This window comes from Aspergillus chevalieri, chromosome 3, assembly GCF_016861735.1.
Source record: "Aspergillus chevalieri M1 DNA, chromosome 3, nearly complete sequence".
Lineage (NCBI taxonomy): Eukaryota > Fungi > Ascomycota > Eurotiomycetes > Eurotiales > Aspergillaceae > Aspergillus > Aspergillus chevalieri.
In genome coordinates this window covers 2,282,797-2,297,956 of record NC_057364.1, presented here as the reverse complement: position 1 = coordinate 2,297,956, position 15,160 = coordinate 2,282,797, and the positions used below count along the sequence as shown (strand labels likewise).

The 15,160-nt window shown below is 47.7% G+C and overlaps 4 protein-coding genes across 4 annotated transcripts; 3 read left to right on the top strand and 1 right to left on the bottom strand.

Annotated features, from left to right (window-relative positions):
• Positions 1-1,108: 1,108 nt before the first annotated feature.
• On the top strand, positions 1,109-2,880 carry ACHE_30806A (uncharacterized protein; the record flags this gene model as incomplete). Its single annotated transcript, XM_043277465.1, has 5 exons — positions 1,109-1,375; positions 1,424-1,664; positions 1,713-1,781; positions 1,830-2,276; positions 2,330-2,880. The coding sequence occupies 5 exons, from the start codon at positions 1,109-1,111 to the stop codon at positions 2,878-2,880; spliced, it is 1,575 nt and encodes a 524-aa protein (XP_043135341.1).
• A 1,572-nt stretch (positions 2,881-4,452) lies between these two features.
• Positions 4,453-5,253, bottom strand: ACHE_30805S (IspD/TarI family cytidylyltransferase; the record flags this gene model as incomplete). Its single annotated transcript, XM_043277463.1, has 1 exon — positions 4,453-5,253. The coding sequence occupies one exon, from the start codon at positions 5,251-5,253 to the stop codon at positions 4,453-4,455; it is 801 nt and encodes a 266-aa protein (XP_043135340.1).
• A 958-nt stretch (positions 5,254-6,211) lies between these two features.
• Positions 6,212-7,892, top strand: ACHE_30804A (uncharacterized protein; the record flags this gene model as incomplete). Its single annotated transcript, XM_043277462.1, has 4 exons — positions 6,212-6,484; positions 6,531-6,811; positions 6,866-7,478; positions 7,542-7,892. The coding sequence occupies 4 exons, from the start codon at positions 6,212-6,214 to the stop codon at positions 7,890-7,892; spliced, it is 1,518 nt and encodes a 505-aa protein (XP_043135339.1).
• Positions 7,893-10,038: 2,146 nt separating this feature from the next.
• Positions 10,039-10,324, top strand: ACHE_30803A (uncharacterized protein; the record flags this gene model as incomplete). The annotated part of the gene is made up of 2 exons (XM_043277461.1): positions 10,039-10,145; positions 10,204-10,324. The coding sequence occupies 2 exons, from the start codon at positions 10,039-10,041 to the stop codon at positions 10,322-10,324; spliced, it is 228 nt and encodes a 75-aa protein (XP_043135338.1).
• Positions 10,325-15,160: the final 4,836 nt, after the last annotated feature.

Genomic DNA, 15,160 nt, shown 5'->3' with positions numbered 1-15,160 from the left:
TGTTGTGAAGCTGGATCTATATCAGACCCCATTGTATACAGCATAAAAAAGTACTTTGGAAGGCAGAAAAGAAGTACTTCTTTTCTGCCTTCATCATTTCACTGCTTTCTTTACCGAAAAATTAAGGTTCACACTAAAAAGTTCAGGGCAAGGGCTAATATAAAGTTCCGGCCACCTGAAAAATCATGTGACTTAGTTACGGCCACCCAAAATGGTTTTGGGTGGCTTCTACTTTTCAGGTGGCCTTAACTCTATTTTGGGTCCATGCCACCCAACGACTCCAGGGTCAAGGCTAAGCAATTGCATGTGCTTGGTAATCCCACTTGGATGAGGAGCCGATTGGTTGACAGAAAAAATTCAACATCCCAAGAAAGCTTATTCACACTTCCGCATCTTCCCCTGGATAGGTCCCACTGTCAACGCCAACTCTGCCATAGGGCCACTGAAACTTGAAATCAACCAGGACAACTTGAAGATAGCCAAGACTAGTGATTGCTCTTGCTCTGCTTTCTGATTTGTCTCACGAAACCTTATCTGGTAAAGGGCTGATTAAATCCCCGAAGTCCGGCATCTGTCGTGTTCAAGCATTATCAAGCTTCCGAGTTGAAATTATCGTCGATTTTCCCTTTGTGATCTGAACAACTGCAGAAAAATATTCTGAAACATGGCGTTGATAATGAGTCCTTCGGTTCGCCAGCGATTGTCTAGAACAGACCCTTTCACATATGTGGGCCAGACTTAGTGGCGTGTCCGCTGCTTGACGTAAGTTAATCTGATGCAAACGTACGACACAGGTACACCCTATTCGATACGTTGGGCACGTGCTGTGAGTTGGACTTGAGGTTTTCCCTTGTCCGTACCCACCATCCCGCTGAAAGATGGTCTTAGATTGTCTCATTGGTTGTGCAGTGTTTACGACTTGACTTTGTGAAGCATGGTTCAGATCTTTTTTGCCTTGTAACTTCTGGTCTACTGCTTTGATGCTAGATATAAAGGAGCTTAGAATGCCAAGTTTCATTTTCCATGAAATCTCAGCAGTGATCTTTTATTCCATCCAAAAATCTATTCTGGGTTTTATATTTTCATGTTTTTATCATACAATTGAACAATGACTGCCTCTAAAGATCTCGAGAACGCTGTCGTAACTGAGAATCCGGTTAAAAAGCCTCCCAACGTCTTATCCCGAGAGGTTGAACCACTCGCAACACCAACATCAGCTTCTCTCACCCTCGAAAGCCAACTGGTTTCACCACCTCCGTACCATGTGTTTTCTCGTACTCGCAAATTGCAGATCGTGTACATCGTCTCGGCAGCTGCAATATTCTCTCCTCTCTCTTCAAACATATACTTTCCAGCATTGGGGGCTATCTCAAAGGTAAGTTGACATGATTAGGTACTATCCATACAGATACTAAGCAGTCAGAGCATTGGCGTGTCCATGTCCCTAGTTACCTTGACGGTTACCGTGTACATGATAGTCCAAGGACTTGCCCCGAGTTTCTGGGGTTCGTTGTCGGATGTGCTTGGTCGGCGCCTGATTTTCATAGGAACTTTGATCGTCTATATCATTGCGAACATCGCGCTGGGCGTCTCGTCAAACTATGGAGAGCTCATGGCTTTTCGGGCTTTGCAGGCCGCCGGCAGTGCGGCAACCATTTCAATCGGTGCGAACGTTTGATTAACATGCATGTGACTATAACTGATTTGTGAAGGGGCCGGTGTAATTGGCGATATTACCACGTCAGCCGAAAGAGGCAGTCTTGTTGGAGTATTCGGCGGAGGTTGGTTACCGTTTCTGCATATATCTTCAAAGCTGACTCGTCGCCAAGTCCGCATGTTGGGACAAGGAATTGGTCCTGTCATTGGTGGAATCCTGTCACAGTATCTGGGATTCAGGTCGATCTTCTGGTTCTTAGCCATCGTTTCTGGATTGAGTCTTTTATCGATAATCATCTTTCTCCCCGAAACTCTACGTCCAATCGCTGGAGATGGTACGGTTGTTCTCCATGGCTACAACAAGCCTCTCATCTACTATTTGACAGGACAGAAAGACGCGCTCGATGGTGCACTTCCCACAACAAAGAGGGCCAAAGTTACCGTTGGCACCATTTTCGCTCCTCTGACCTTCCTTGGCGAGAAGGATGTTTTCATCACTCTCTTTTTCGGCAGTATTGTGTACACTGTCTGGTCGATGGTGACGTCTTCTACCTCAGATCTGTTTGAGTCATCATATGGACTCAATACACTGCAGGTCGGACTGACCTTTCTCGGAAACGGTGGGCAGATTATCAGCTATGATATCTTTATGCGTTGCTAACTGTAGACACAGGCTTTGGCTGCATGTCTGGGTCATATACCATCGGCTACTTAATGGATTACAACCATAAGTTGACAGAGCGCGAATACGCTGTTAAGTATAATATCCCCACCGATTGTCAAATTAGCCTGAAGACTCACCCTGACTTTCCCATTGAATACGCTCGCATGCGCAACACATGGTGGATCGTTACAGTGTTCATTATGTGTACCGCTGTCTATGGTGTCTCCCTTCGCACGCATCTTGCCGTGCCTGTTATCTTACAGTACATCATTGCATACTGTGCCACAGCTGTGTTTACAATCAACAGCGCCCTGGTCATTGATCTTTATCCTGGAGCCAGTGCTAGTGCAACAGCTGTCAACAATCTGATGCGTTGTCTTGTTGGAGCTGCAGGTGTCGCTGTCGTGCAGCCCATCATCGAGGCCATCTCTGCTACGTGGACATTTGTCTTGCTCGCCGGTATTACGCTATGCATGGTGCCCTTGTTGGTTATTGAGATGAAATGGGGAGCCGGTTGGCGTCTTGAACGTGCAGAGCGACTGAACGCCAATGTGAATTAACGAAAGACGCGGATCGCTTATCCGATTTATCCATGGATTCCTTCCAGTACAACCCATCACAAATAAGCGCCTATCAATGACGGATTCAGTCTGTAAATTAGTTCCAAAGACATAGACACAAATTGAAGAGTGATGTAGAAGCCCGAAGCAAAGGAATTTCCTGCTAGTGCATTAGGCAAGCTACAGAAATGTGGTGACAGCAGCAAATCACACAAAAGGGATAAACAAAGCAATCTGGATATTCAAAGGAGAGAAGAATACTAAGGAGGGGAGACCGCAAAACTTCAATAAGTATAAGATTGCGAAGACAGTGGAGGGCTCATGGGCAGTAAGCAGGAATGAGTAAGTTACCGAAGCCGATGTTATTCGGCTAATTCCTGGGTTTGAGGGCAGGGTTCCGTCCCCCTTCCATTCCCCCCCCCCCCCCGGCGGCGGAGATTGTGCTCGACGCCATATTGATGAGATTTACCTTGTCCTGTTTGCATTTGTGACTTCTTCTCATCAATGCAACTGCTGTCACGGAGCTCAGCCAGGTTAACGGAACATCAACTCATGTGTTCTACCTAGGTAGCTATCGACGAGAATAATTGACATGAGGACGGAAGAAAGGAGGTAACGCCATATTTATCAACAAAGCAACAAAACAAACAACCACACCTCACGTGATAACCAGCCAACGTGACCAGGCCGTCACAACTGCTGTGATCTTTGGGAGGTTTTGGGCTGTATCAACAAACATTATCCCATCCACTGCACCAACAAACAACCATAACTTCCTCGTACGATCCCAGGAGACCAAGGACACAACCAAAACCAGCAAGGAATGCCTACCAGCAAGGGATACACCATTATAATATATATATAGCCTGTTCTGTTCTGTTGTCTTCTTTTTCTTCAATGATTCGTGTACAATAGGCACCATTAGATTGAGGCAATCTAATCGTGACCCATAATAAGAGAATCAAGGATAAATCAAGGAGTTGGAAGATGCAATTTCTCAGTATACCCAGGCTTGTTGGAAAGCTGGAAGCTATCATGGAACATGAACACTCGCTAGCTGTATGGTATGTTCGAGTACTTTGGCATGTTTGGCGTGGAATATTCACTGAGTTTCGCTTAAACCCCTTGCACACACTAGATAGCTCGTCGCCGACAGACCTGCCTCTTTCCTTTCTCTCCTCATGTTATGATTTCGTTAGATAGTCTACCAATAGGTTTTTATTGCTCGAGACAGTCACATCTCTGGCTTTTGTCTGTAGAGCCCAGACAGAGGCCATTACAGCACAGAAGCAGAGATGGCTCGATAAGGAGCTCAGCCAGCAATCCCAACAAGGTCAGCGAACTTACAGACCACAGAAGAACTGGCGGCTTGACCCCACAGCTGCAGTGGCTCCCAAACACATGGCGAGCCGCTATTCTCGACTGAAGTCAGGGCATGCAGCCATTGGAGCACATCTACATCGGATCCAGGCCCAGGAGGATGCAACCTGTCAAGGATGTGGCTTGTCAAAGGAGAAAATACACCATGTTCCCTTTGAATGCCGGCAATGGAAGCAATCACTGGGTATATTGTTATAGCAAAGAAGGAATCTCCTCTCCCGGTGCGAATTCGTGCGTGACACAGCCGTGACCAACTCCAACATCAAATTCCATGCCCGGCGAACGATACCCCCGTAAGAAGCGATCCGCCTCTTCAAAATCGGCATAATAGGTCAGCTTCATGTTCTGGGGATCCCCACGCACAACCCGCACAGGTAAACCAGCATCTTCGAAAAGGCATGAATCGTCCGTGAATAGTTTGCCCATGATGGCCGCCTGCTCATGAAGCTCTAAAATCGTCTTCAAGTCGAATCCTTGGGGAGTCTGGCCACGGAAAATACCGTCTCGTGGAACAGTAGTTGAGATAAATCCATTTGAATCAATCTGCTTCAGGGTGTCAACGACGGGAATCGCTGGACTCACACCCATGGTTGGATATTGGATTAGGGATTCCAGAAGGCTGTCGAGTAGACGGACAGTGGTGAACGGTCGGGCTGCACAATGGATGAAGACGTGCGATGGGGACCTCTCCATTCTAGAAAGAAAGCGCAAGCCGCGAAGGATCGATTCTTGTCGCTCGACACCCCCGACTGCGGTGTACACATTGGCGTCCCGGTAGATGGAGGCCTCAAGCAGAGCGGCATTGTCAGCATGGTGAACAATGACAATGGGACACTCTTTATTCCATGATCGGTAGAGTCTGATAACGCGATTCAGCGCAGAATCACCCCCAATACGCCGATATGATTTCGGACAGCTTTCGCCGGAGCGTGTGCCTCGGCCAGCAGCCGGAATCACGACGCCAAGAGTGACTGATTCCCTGTGTACGGACATTACGATAGAAGAAGATAAAGAGAAATATATGGGTCAAGAAGGGGAAAGGGGCAATGTGTACGAATTACAGGAGCTTATAGCAAAAATATATACTCCTTCACGCGGTGTAACATGGCCTGATCTCATAGCCAGGGTCTACATCATCGCCAAGGTCTGCTGTAATGTCGCGATCAGCAATAACGTCAGGATCTGCAAACGCTCTAGGGCTCCGAAAAAGTCGATTGGTCTGTGTTTTCGACCTATCTAGGACACTTGGGCGCGGTGGGGATGGGAACCAACATATGATTCCCATCCCCCTAACATAGACTATGTCCCGTTTTGACAAATTCAAGATTGCGGGAGTACAGCTGAGTTATAATGGTTGAATTTCCAGCTGCGAAGTTGCACGATTGTCATCTCCAAAGACTTCAGCTATCCGCATGTTAATTCCACTTTCTGCCTTTCAACCCAGATCTGAACAATGACCCACCTGGGGGATTGGTAGCTCCAAAATCGAAGCAGTCACAGAGAAAAGGCATGTACATAGCGACCCAAAAAATCCGGTATGTAAGGCTGCATATCTGGATCTGCATCAGGGGGTTGGACTTGTAGGACCGAACCCCGGCCCATGCATATTCTGGTGCAAGTTTGGTTGCAGATTCATAGATTTGCCCTATCGTAGACCTAGCTTGCCTATGTAATTGATTTCGAGCACGTCATGCGCTGACGCGGTAGGGATTCTCGACCTTGCAGAGATCAGAAACGAACGTGAAGCCCGATGTCAGGGGGCTTACAGCTCAACGAGGTTCAGAATCAGCGTAATGAAGCCCAGAACCAGAGCCGGAAAATATATTGGGTGTGGTTTAGCATTTTGAATTATACTCAATAATTGAACTGTTAAATCCTGTACTTTCTAGTCCGTATACTTAACAAACCAGGCCGTCAAGGCCCGAGCCCAAAATCCAACCCGTTGAAAACCATGAGCACGACTACAGGCATAAGACCAGATGAGTCTATGGCACTGAAGGAGTTCGGTGGTCAATCCTCCGGCTCAGAAGAATCCCAACCTTTGCCCGACAAGCCTTTCTCAGTCTTCTCATCGACGTCAAAATGCTTGATTGTGTTTATGGGGTCAATCGTTAGTTTACTGTCGCCTATCTCCTCCAACATTTATTTGACGGCCTTACATCCGATCGCTGAAGATCTCCATGTCAGCGATGCCAAGGTTAATATAACAATCACCACATTTATGGTTCGTTGAAGCACCGCTAGCCCTTGCACTATCTAACGATGTGTAGATCTTCCAAGCCATTTCACCTGTTTTCATCGCCACCTCTTCCGACGCAGTTGGCCGCAGACCTGCATTTTTGCTATGCCTTATTCTTTATATTACCTCCAATGTCGGTCTAGCACTACAGACCGATTATGCCAGTCTACTTGGTCTCAGATGTCTGCAGAGTGCGGGGTCCTCTCCAACAATTGCACTTGCGAGTTCCGTCGCTGCTGATATAGCCGCCTCAAAGAACCGGGGTGTTTTCCTTGGAATTGTAAGCTCTCTCCAAATTGTCGGGCCTGCACTGTGAGATATTTCCATTTCAATTCAAGGTAGTTCCAGGCTGACTGAGCGTACTAGCTCTCCTGTTTTTGGAGGTCTGCTCACCCAGCACTTCGGCTGGCACGCGATCTTCTGGTTCCTTGCTTCCCTAACTGTGGTAATAGCAATTCCAGTGTTGCTGTTTTTCCCTGAGACTGCACGCAATGTCGTCCACGATGGATCAATACCTCCACCATGGTGGGGCAGGAGCGTAAAGCAGATACTATCGAAGAACCGCCATTGGACCTCGGCCGACAAATCACCAAATTCCTCGGGCAAAGGGTCACGCCTCACCAACCCATTGCCCATTCTGCTCTTCATCCTCACGGACGTGGAGTCTATCTTTGTTTTGCTGCTCATCGCCCAGAGCTACTGTGGCATCTATGCCCTCATGATAGGCATCCCGAGTCTGATGTATGAGAACTACAGCTACAACAGTGAGCAGACAGGTTATTTGTTTTTGGCTTGGAGCGCAGGTACTGTCCTGTCTTCATTCACGAGCGGGCCGATTCTGGACTGGCTGTATCGACGAGAGGCGGGGAAGAGAAGAATGGATTCAAAGTTGGATATACAGGACGTGCCAGACTTTCCGATTGAGAGGCTGCGGCTCCAGTTTGCCTTGCCTCTTCTGGCTTTGTCTGGGGGGTGTATGGTACGTGGTTCTTCACATCTCTTCCTGTCAGAAGACAGGACAGGATACTAATACTTCGAGCAGATCATTTATGGCTGGCTTCTCGAGTACAGATACTCGGTCGTATTCGTTTATATCCTCGAGGTGGTCTTTGGATATTGGGCGCAAGCGATCCATCAGATGGGCATCACACTTCTGATGGACATCCACCCGAACTCCACGGCTGCGGCTGCAGCAAGTGCTAATCTGGTCCGATGTCTTTTGGGTGCTGGTATTTCGGCATGTACGATTCCACTCATGCAAAGGATGGGAACGGGATGGTTTCACACATTTGCTGCTTTGGCCTTTGCGCTGGGTGGGATTCCCCTGGTGTGGTGGTTAAGCAGCCGAGGAGTCCAGCTACGAGAGACGCGACGGGTCAAGGAAGGTACCTAACTATAAAAAACAAAAATGTACCATTTTCTTGAGAACTACGTATTTGCCATCAGTACACTCAAAACCGGGTGTTCAGACTTGTGACACCTGGATTGAAAGATCTGGGAATCTGCCAAAAATTATCTCCACACGGACTGGATACCTTGTAGATAGAGCCAAATAACAATGGCAAATTGGCGAGACGATTGTATCATTGGACATCTAATTAGCTTGTGTCATCAATAATGATGTGAGTTCGATTGAATTATGGGATTGGGCCATATACTACTAAATAATTTATCAGGATTCCATTGGCAATGGATAAAATTAAAAAAGGATGGGGCTTTCGTCAAAGAGGCCACAGGGATGCCCAGGAGCGTGCCCATGATTCTACTGAAGAATTATGAATAATACTCGCTCGCATTCTACAGACTAACTGCTGGAAGTCTCGCGACAAGGTGATGGCCACCTTTTTAGCGAGAACGATGTAAAAGACGTTGAAATCATCGCAATTCAAGAGCCAGCATCAACAAACACAGACTCAATCACAACTTACTCTCAAGCTTTGGAAGGGTGTTTTCATGTCCTTCTCCAACCTACTCCCCTGACTCAACAGCCAATAGTCAACCCGGAGTGTGTTTCTATATTACTAAATGCCTTGACCCTATTACCTAGACAATTCAACATTACACAACAGACCTCGGCACACTCACAGTTTATACTGAGGCACTTGGCGCTATACACATTCGCAATGTCTACAACCTTGGACTAGGCTCCCGCCAGCCAACATTATTGGTCACACTGAGCCGGGCCATCAATAACCTTCCCGGGTACAACGTGTCTGTGGGTGATTTAATCTCCACCACCCCATGTGGGCCCGCCACAGCTACAATCACAGACATGAATAAGCTGATGATCTTGTCAACCTTGCAGGTGATTACTCCCTGGAGCTGCTGACCCCGCAGGGTCTTACCACCTATGAGAAGCCCGGCACAGACCAGGAAGGAAATACTCGGATGAACCAAACCACAATTGACCTTATATGGGCTAGCGGTTCCCTCACAGATCGCCTGGCATCATGCCAAGAACACCCAGTATCCGGTCTAGATTTTAAGCGCCTAACATTAGTGTGATGTGCAGATCTGGTAGGCTGGTGGACTTGAGGATAACTGCAGGATTCCCTAGCGTACGTACTACCAGTCTAGCCAAGATGTGTGAAGCTCTGTCTCAGGGGTCGGCAGCTAATGGCATGTTGCCGTGGCTTGCAAGGACCATATGCTAGGCAATTCGCATCAACGCTTAGCGGTAGCGTAATGGATTGCAAATGGTAATTTACATAGTACATGTCCACAGTCTCTCCTCGCCCCATTAGCGCGTGATTAGTGCTTCTGATGATAAGCATTCAGAACCTATGACTGTATGCACGATTCACGAATCTCAGCTTTGGAGAATCCTTATACAATTGGTTATTGTCTATACAAATCACATTGCTGTATGCAGGACCTATCGTAACAATTATTCAGCCGAAAATCCATTCCTGCTGCAGTAGTATATGGCGGCTTACGGGTCGTTTTCTTCTGTTGTTACTTTTTCAGTCTTCCTGCAAATCCGCCGCAGGAGATCACTACCAAATTAAGCAAGTGCTGACCTTGATCGGGATGTTTGGTACTTTGGCATCTTGTAAATGTGGGTGCGAGGCCAACATGAGAAACTGTGCTCACCAACATGTCTAGGATGCAGGAGGCTCCCCCGAGTTGATTTCGAGGCAATACGGGGTCATCGGTCGTCTCCCGTAATCCTCGAGGACAATATCCATTACCCTGTGCCAGACTGTCTATAAAAGGGAGCGTCGTGCTCGAGGAAACAAGAGATAACACCAGCTCAGAACAGGGCATTCTTCTTCACTCAAAGCTTCATCAGCTGAGCAATATGAAGTTTACTACTACTTTTCTCTACGCCTTCCTCGCCGTTGCCACCCTGGGTGCCGCGAATCCCACTGGCAGCAATGACATTACCACTGAGAATTTCACCCCCATGAGTGACGCGGTCCCAAATTTATTAGAGAAGCGCAAGGGAATAATATTTTTTTATTAAATGATTATATTACTAATGGATTCAAAATAGGATTTGTACAGGGTAAAATCTCCCACAACCTAAAAATTTAACGATGCTTTCCAATAATACATTATCACGGGAGGGCTGCAGCGGTGACAGAAAGGATACCGCTGTGTGTGGCGGAAAAAAGCTCGCGACGCAGGGCTCCTTCCACAACTGGTAAGTTATACTAGGCTTCAGAGGGACTGGGAATAATCTGCTAACGGTCTTTGGAAAGCTCGGGCAAGACAAAGGGCAAATGCTGCCCCAAGAACAGCGATGGCTCGGGAAGCATCGATGTAAACAAGGGTGGTGGTGAGAAGTGTGGCTACTGCTTCAGTGGTACTTGCTCTGGATAAGGCGTCTCAGTATGAGTGCTTATTGTATGGCATTGGGAGGGACAGAAACATCTAATGTTTTCCTTGAGGGGATATGTAGGATTGTCCTGTGCGCAGTTGACGGTAGATAGCTGACATTCATGTCTACCATTCTTACCATATGTGTCCTCACGGTGCTTAGGTGTCACAACCTTTCCAGTAGCATGATATATGCCCATACCCGGATTCCTATGCCAATAAAATGTTTAGTAGCTTCGGTGAATCTTGTCCATGTACAAGGCTTGTCAGGTGCGCCCTTAGTATCACGTCAACCAACTATATACAGCGAATAACACCACCTATGTATCATGTTCTTGAGTCATGTTAATTTAAAGTGCCCAGACAGTATTTTCTCTGGTTGACAGTAGAACATCTGAATTGGAAAAAAAAAGTGTGTAACTATCTTATTATCTAGTTACATATGCTTGAAGGTACTATGAGTTGTACTCATTTCCGGTTTCCTCTTTGAAAGCTGCCACCACCTCCTTAGAAAACTCGTCACGATCATGCAGATATAATTCTTCTAGTTTTGGCGCATGCTCCAAGATTAAATGCGCCAGTGCCCCAGCTCTTGTCGACAAGGATGATGACCTAAAATTTGCCAATTTTGTTAACATATAATCATTGTATAAAAGTCATTGAAATAAGCCTACAGTGATCCCTGCTCTCCATCTATTGCTGCACTGAGCTCAAGCCGCTGTAATTGTGGAAAGAGGGGTCTTGCAACGCTTTGCCAGCTGTGCAAGTTGTACAAGCCAAGTATCTCGCAAATCATGAGTTGAGGACAACACTCTCCTAGAGAAGTAATTGCTACAGTTGACAAGACACACTGCACTTGGAAGACCAGCTCCTGAAGTTCACTCATGTTCTCAAACACCGAGATAAACTCCTCATCTGTCAATGTTGGGGACGCGATTGGATCGAAGATTGGAGAGATATTTAATCTGCGTAAATGCTTCAAGTTTTTGAGTGGGAGGAAGTCCGTGCCGGCCCACTCTCCTTGCTCCATATAGCCAATATGAAGCTCTTGAAGGTCTACCAGTGAGCTGACTTGTGGCAAAGGGTTGGTCCGACTGTCTTCAATTGTGAGTGTAAGACTAATAACAGATTTGAACCCTGCCACCAGTAGTGGTACAGTTTTCGACTCTATTTGAACCGCAAGATACTGGATATCTCTGAAAGGCCCCTCAGTCCCTTCAAAGATCTTGTCAAGCATCTCATGCCTGAGAAATGTTCCCAACTCCAACTCCTCAAGGCCATCATGACGGGCGAGGTATGCAAGTAGCTGGTTGTCGATGGTATCTTTTACATTACTTGGAAGACATATCGACGTCAAAGATTTGCAGCTGTCAAAGAACTTTATCAAACGGCTGGAGGTTAGCCCCTCAAACCGAAAGTCAATCACAATACTCTCCAGTCGTGGACAACGCGTTTCTAGTAGGTGAAGTATGTCTTCAGCCGGCTCGGCGCCATAGAAGCTGAAATCTTCCATACTAGGCTGTATATATTGGCCAACCCACAATTTCTCCCCATTGTCTGGGTGAAAATAGTCGATTGTGATACATCTCAGCCGAGGGAATTCTAGGTTTCGAAATTTTGAGTGTTTGACTCCATCCTCATCACCGCCAAAAATTAGCTCGCGGACCTGACGTGCGTAGAATTGGCGATGGCCCTCTCCAATCGCCGCCAAGGCTGCCACCGGCGGCTTCTCCCACAGGACCCTGATGGCTTCCACAGCCCAGGCCTTATTCACCAAGAGTGCCGACCGCAGAGTTGTGGCATCGTACCTGAGGTACTCCATCACTCTGCTTAGGATCTCTGGTAGCAGTGTATTCCCCTCCATGACGGCTGATAAAGTAGGGGATGTTAAATCGCGAAATCGGATTGGTCGAGTTGGCGTGCAGCAAGAAGCCCCTTGAGTCAAGATTCAGGCTCGTGGTCCATGAACTACTCGGGGAATAATTCGACGAGTGAATAATATGAAATATCAAATATGCACACAGAGAGATGGTGGACAAGTGGACGTCAGCAAACGGATCATCCAGGGCAAAGTGAGGGGTTTGACATGGTCAGCTGACCGTCTTGACCGGATACCTTACATGTCGATCGCTGTTGGGCGCAGACGCTGTCAGATCAATTCTGCAACTATAATTACAGGACCCAAATGAGAGCGGGTATGACCGCAGCCTGGGATCTGTGGCTCGCCGTGAGATCACGCGTATTTCCACGGAACCGCTTATTTTCTACTTCGGCGGCCGTTTTAGGAGTCCTGCTAACCAATCCCCGTCTTGGCATCAGGTGAGCGTATTCCCACGGTAACGGGCTTTAGCTCCGCCAGGCCGCTTCAGACCTGCTCCGAGTGCTGACCTAGGCGTAGCCTATCACACAGTTTTGTCACTCACTCCGCAGCGCCAAAATCCTGAGCATCTGCTTGCGATTTCCCAACAAACTACCAAATACAGAACACTGCTACCGCCATTCCTATGTCCGACGTCAATATGGGGGAAGCCCCGGGGCCCTATGAGACTCCGACAGCTCCTCCCCCCCCCGGGACACTCAACCTGCATTACTTACAGACACCAGTCCTCAATTGCCCTAGAATATATGGCTTCGGTGGCAGGAGCCCTTTGCTTTAGGCGGACAACATTGTCTTGCTCTTCTGTCTCACGTTGATAAGTTGCAGAAAATCCCCGAGACTCGGCGAGGTTTGCAGCGTCCCTGAATTAATTTAAACTTTCGATCTCCTGCGGTCATAATGTGACATGATTGAGAAGATAAATAACTGTCTCTAGTAAGACACGAGGCAAAAAAAAAATGAAGGAAAAAAAAGTGATGGTAAAGCGAAGCGATGGCCTACTTATGCCAAATAATGTTCTAAGGGTACTGTTTGTTTTGCGTGGCTCTGCCTACCCACTGATCACCCCAACACTCATCCTTGATTCAAAAGGTATCACCTCAATCACCTTCACCCAACTAGAGCTCACCCGGATATCACCCTTAGAGCGGCAACGAGGAAAGGGCAAAAAGGACGGTTGGCCGCGCTTAACATGTGGCTTTAGTACAGCTGAGCGGACGGGAAGCCCTGTTTTCCACACCCTATGGTCATATGTACTTTCCTTTTAGTTAAAAGGGCATATCATACATATAGGTGCTTTCCACTATCTGAACCCATCGATCCATTGGCATCAGGTATCACGTCCCGTGAGCTCAGTGAAGTTTTGCTCCTCGATATGAGCAAGTTGTCTTGTCCTATAAGGTGGTAACACTTGAAGCAATAATCAAAATCAACACACGTCGGACATTGATATCGATGACCGAGAAAAAAAAAAAAAAAAAACTCAACAAGGTATATGGTATGCAAGTATGATTCTATTTCGATGGCAATTAATCAGTAGCCAACGCCCTCTACGTCTATCAGTGCACTCCCTTGAATCAGACTATCCCTGGCATTTGAGAATTTACATCCGTACACTGGTTCAAGGCATAGTAGGAGAAGGAGAAGTATTCATACCCATCTAGGCTTTGAATGACGACGCACATGCAGTTGACGAAACTGAAGCCCGCGCGATGTGCCGACGATTAGCCAAGAAGGCCCGCTCGTTAGCACTTCTACTGGTCTCAACGTAGTGGCAGCACTCGACTTGACAAACAATTAGGTCCTGGGAAAACTGTTGTAATAATTGCTTGTGATACAGGCCTCAAATATGTGTGGGGAAATCTTTACATCGAGGACTAAAGTGTGTGTGTGTGTGTGTGTGTGTGTGTGTGTGTGTATCTATTTAACGTCGAGGGTCGGGTCTTTCCACGCATCCTTGGAGCTTCACACCTCGGAGCGGGAGAACCCTGGTCCCGGTGCGGGACATACGACGGGCAGATCGGGACTGCCTGTCACCTAGCTAAACTACCATCTATCATCTAAATACAGGTAGCTCCCCGCGCGGGGAGCTGCTTGGGTTTTCACAGCTGTTAAGAGCGAACTGAGTGTCTTCAGGTTTTCTTGATACGAAAACTGAGGCAAGGAGAAGTAGGAGAAAAGAGGGGGGAGAGATGGGAAGAGGAGGGGGAGGGGGGGCAGACGAAAAGGAGAAACAGAGAGAAGGAAACCAGAGGTAAGCCTAGAGGTTCCCATGTTTGATGCATTTAGCATCCTAATGGCGTCTACAGATGGCAGTATAGAATTGTGATCTACCCAGCCAATCTGCATATGCAGTGAACCCGGCCTTTTTGGTGAGGATGTCCACTACTGGTTGTTGGCCCCATGGATGTGCCGCTGCTTTGCGACCGTCTCTGCAGAAGTAGAAGTGTGAGGGCTCCTTTCTGCGGCCACATGAGCATGTCAACAGGGCATTGTCATGTTTGAAGCGCTCATGGTACTCAGCAAAATCACCATGACCGCTCCTGGCGGCGAGGAGGTGACCCAGAGCTGCTCGGGGGAGCTGGAGCTCTGGTGGCCGTTTCTCTATGGCTATGCCAAGGGCCTTATACCGTTCAGAGGCCTTGTCTGCCCAGTACTGTGTGAAATGTTGCCAGTGCACCCTCTGGGCTGCTCGCTTGGCAGCCGCTATTGAAGCAGGTGGTGGGGACTGCCCCAGGGGAGCTCGGCATCCCATCTTAGCTTCTTTATCTGCCTCGTCATTGCCTTCTATGCCTGTGTGGCCAGGGACCCATTTGACCTGCACTGCGCCTGGCCGTACACCAGGTGCTCTGGGATATTCTGCCCACGACTGGGCCGTTTCTTGGAAGCTTCTGAAGACAGATTGGCTTGATCCTCCGGGCTGACCCTGGAGTTGTTGTACTGCCTCCAGGTTGTCCAGGCAG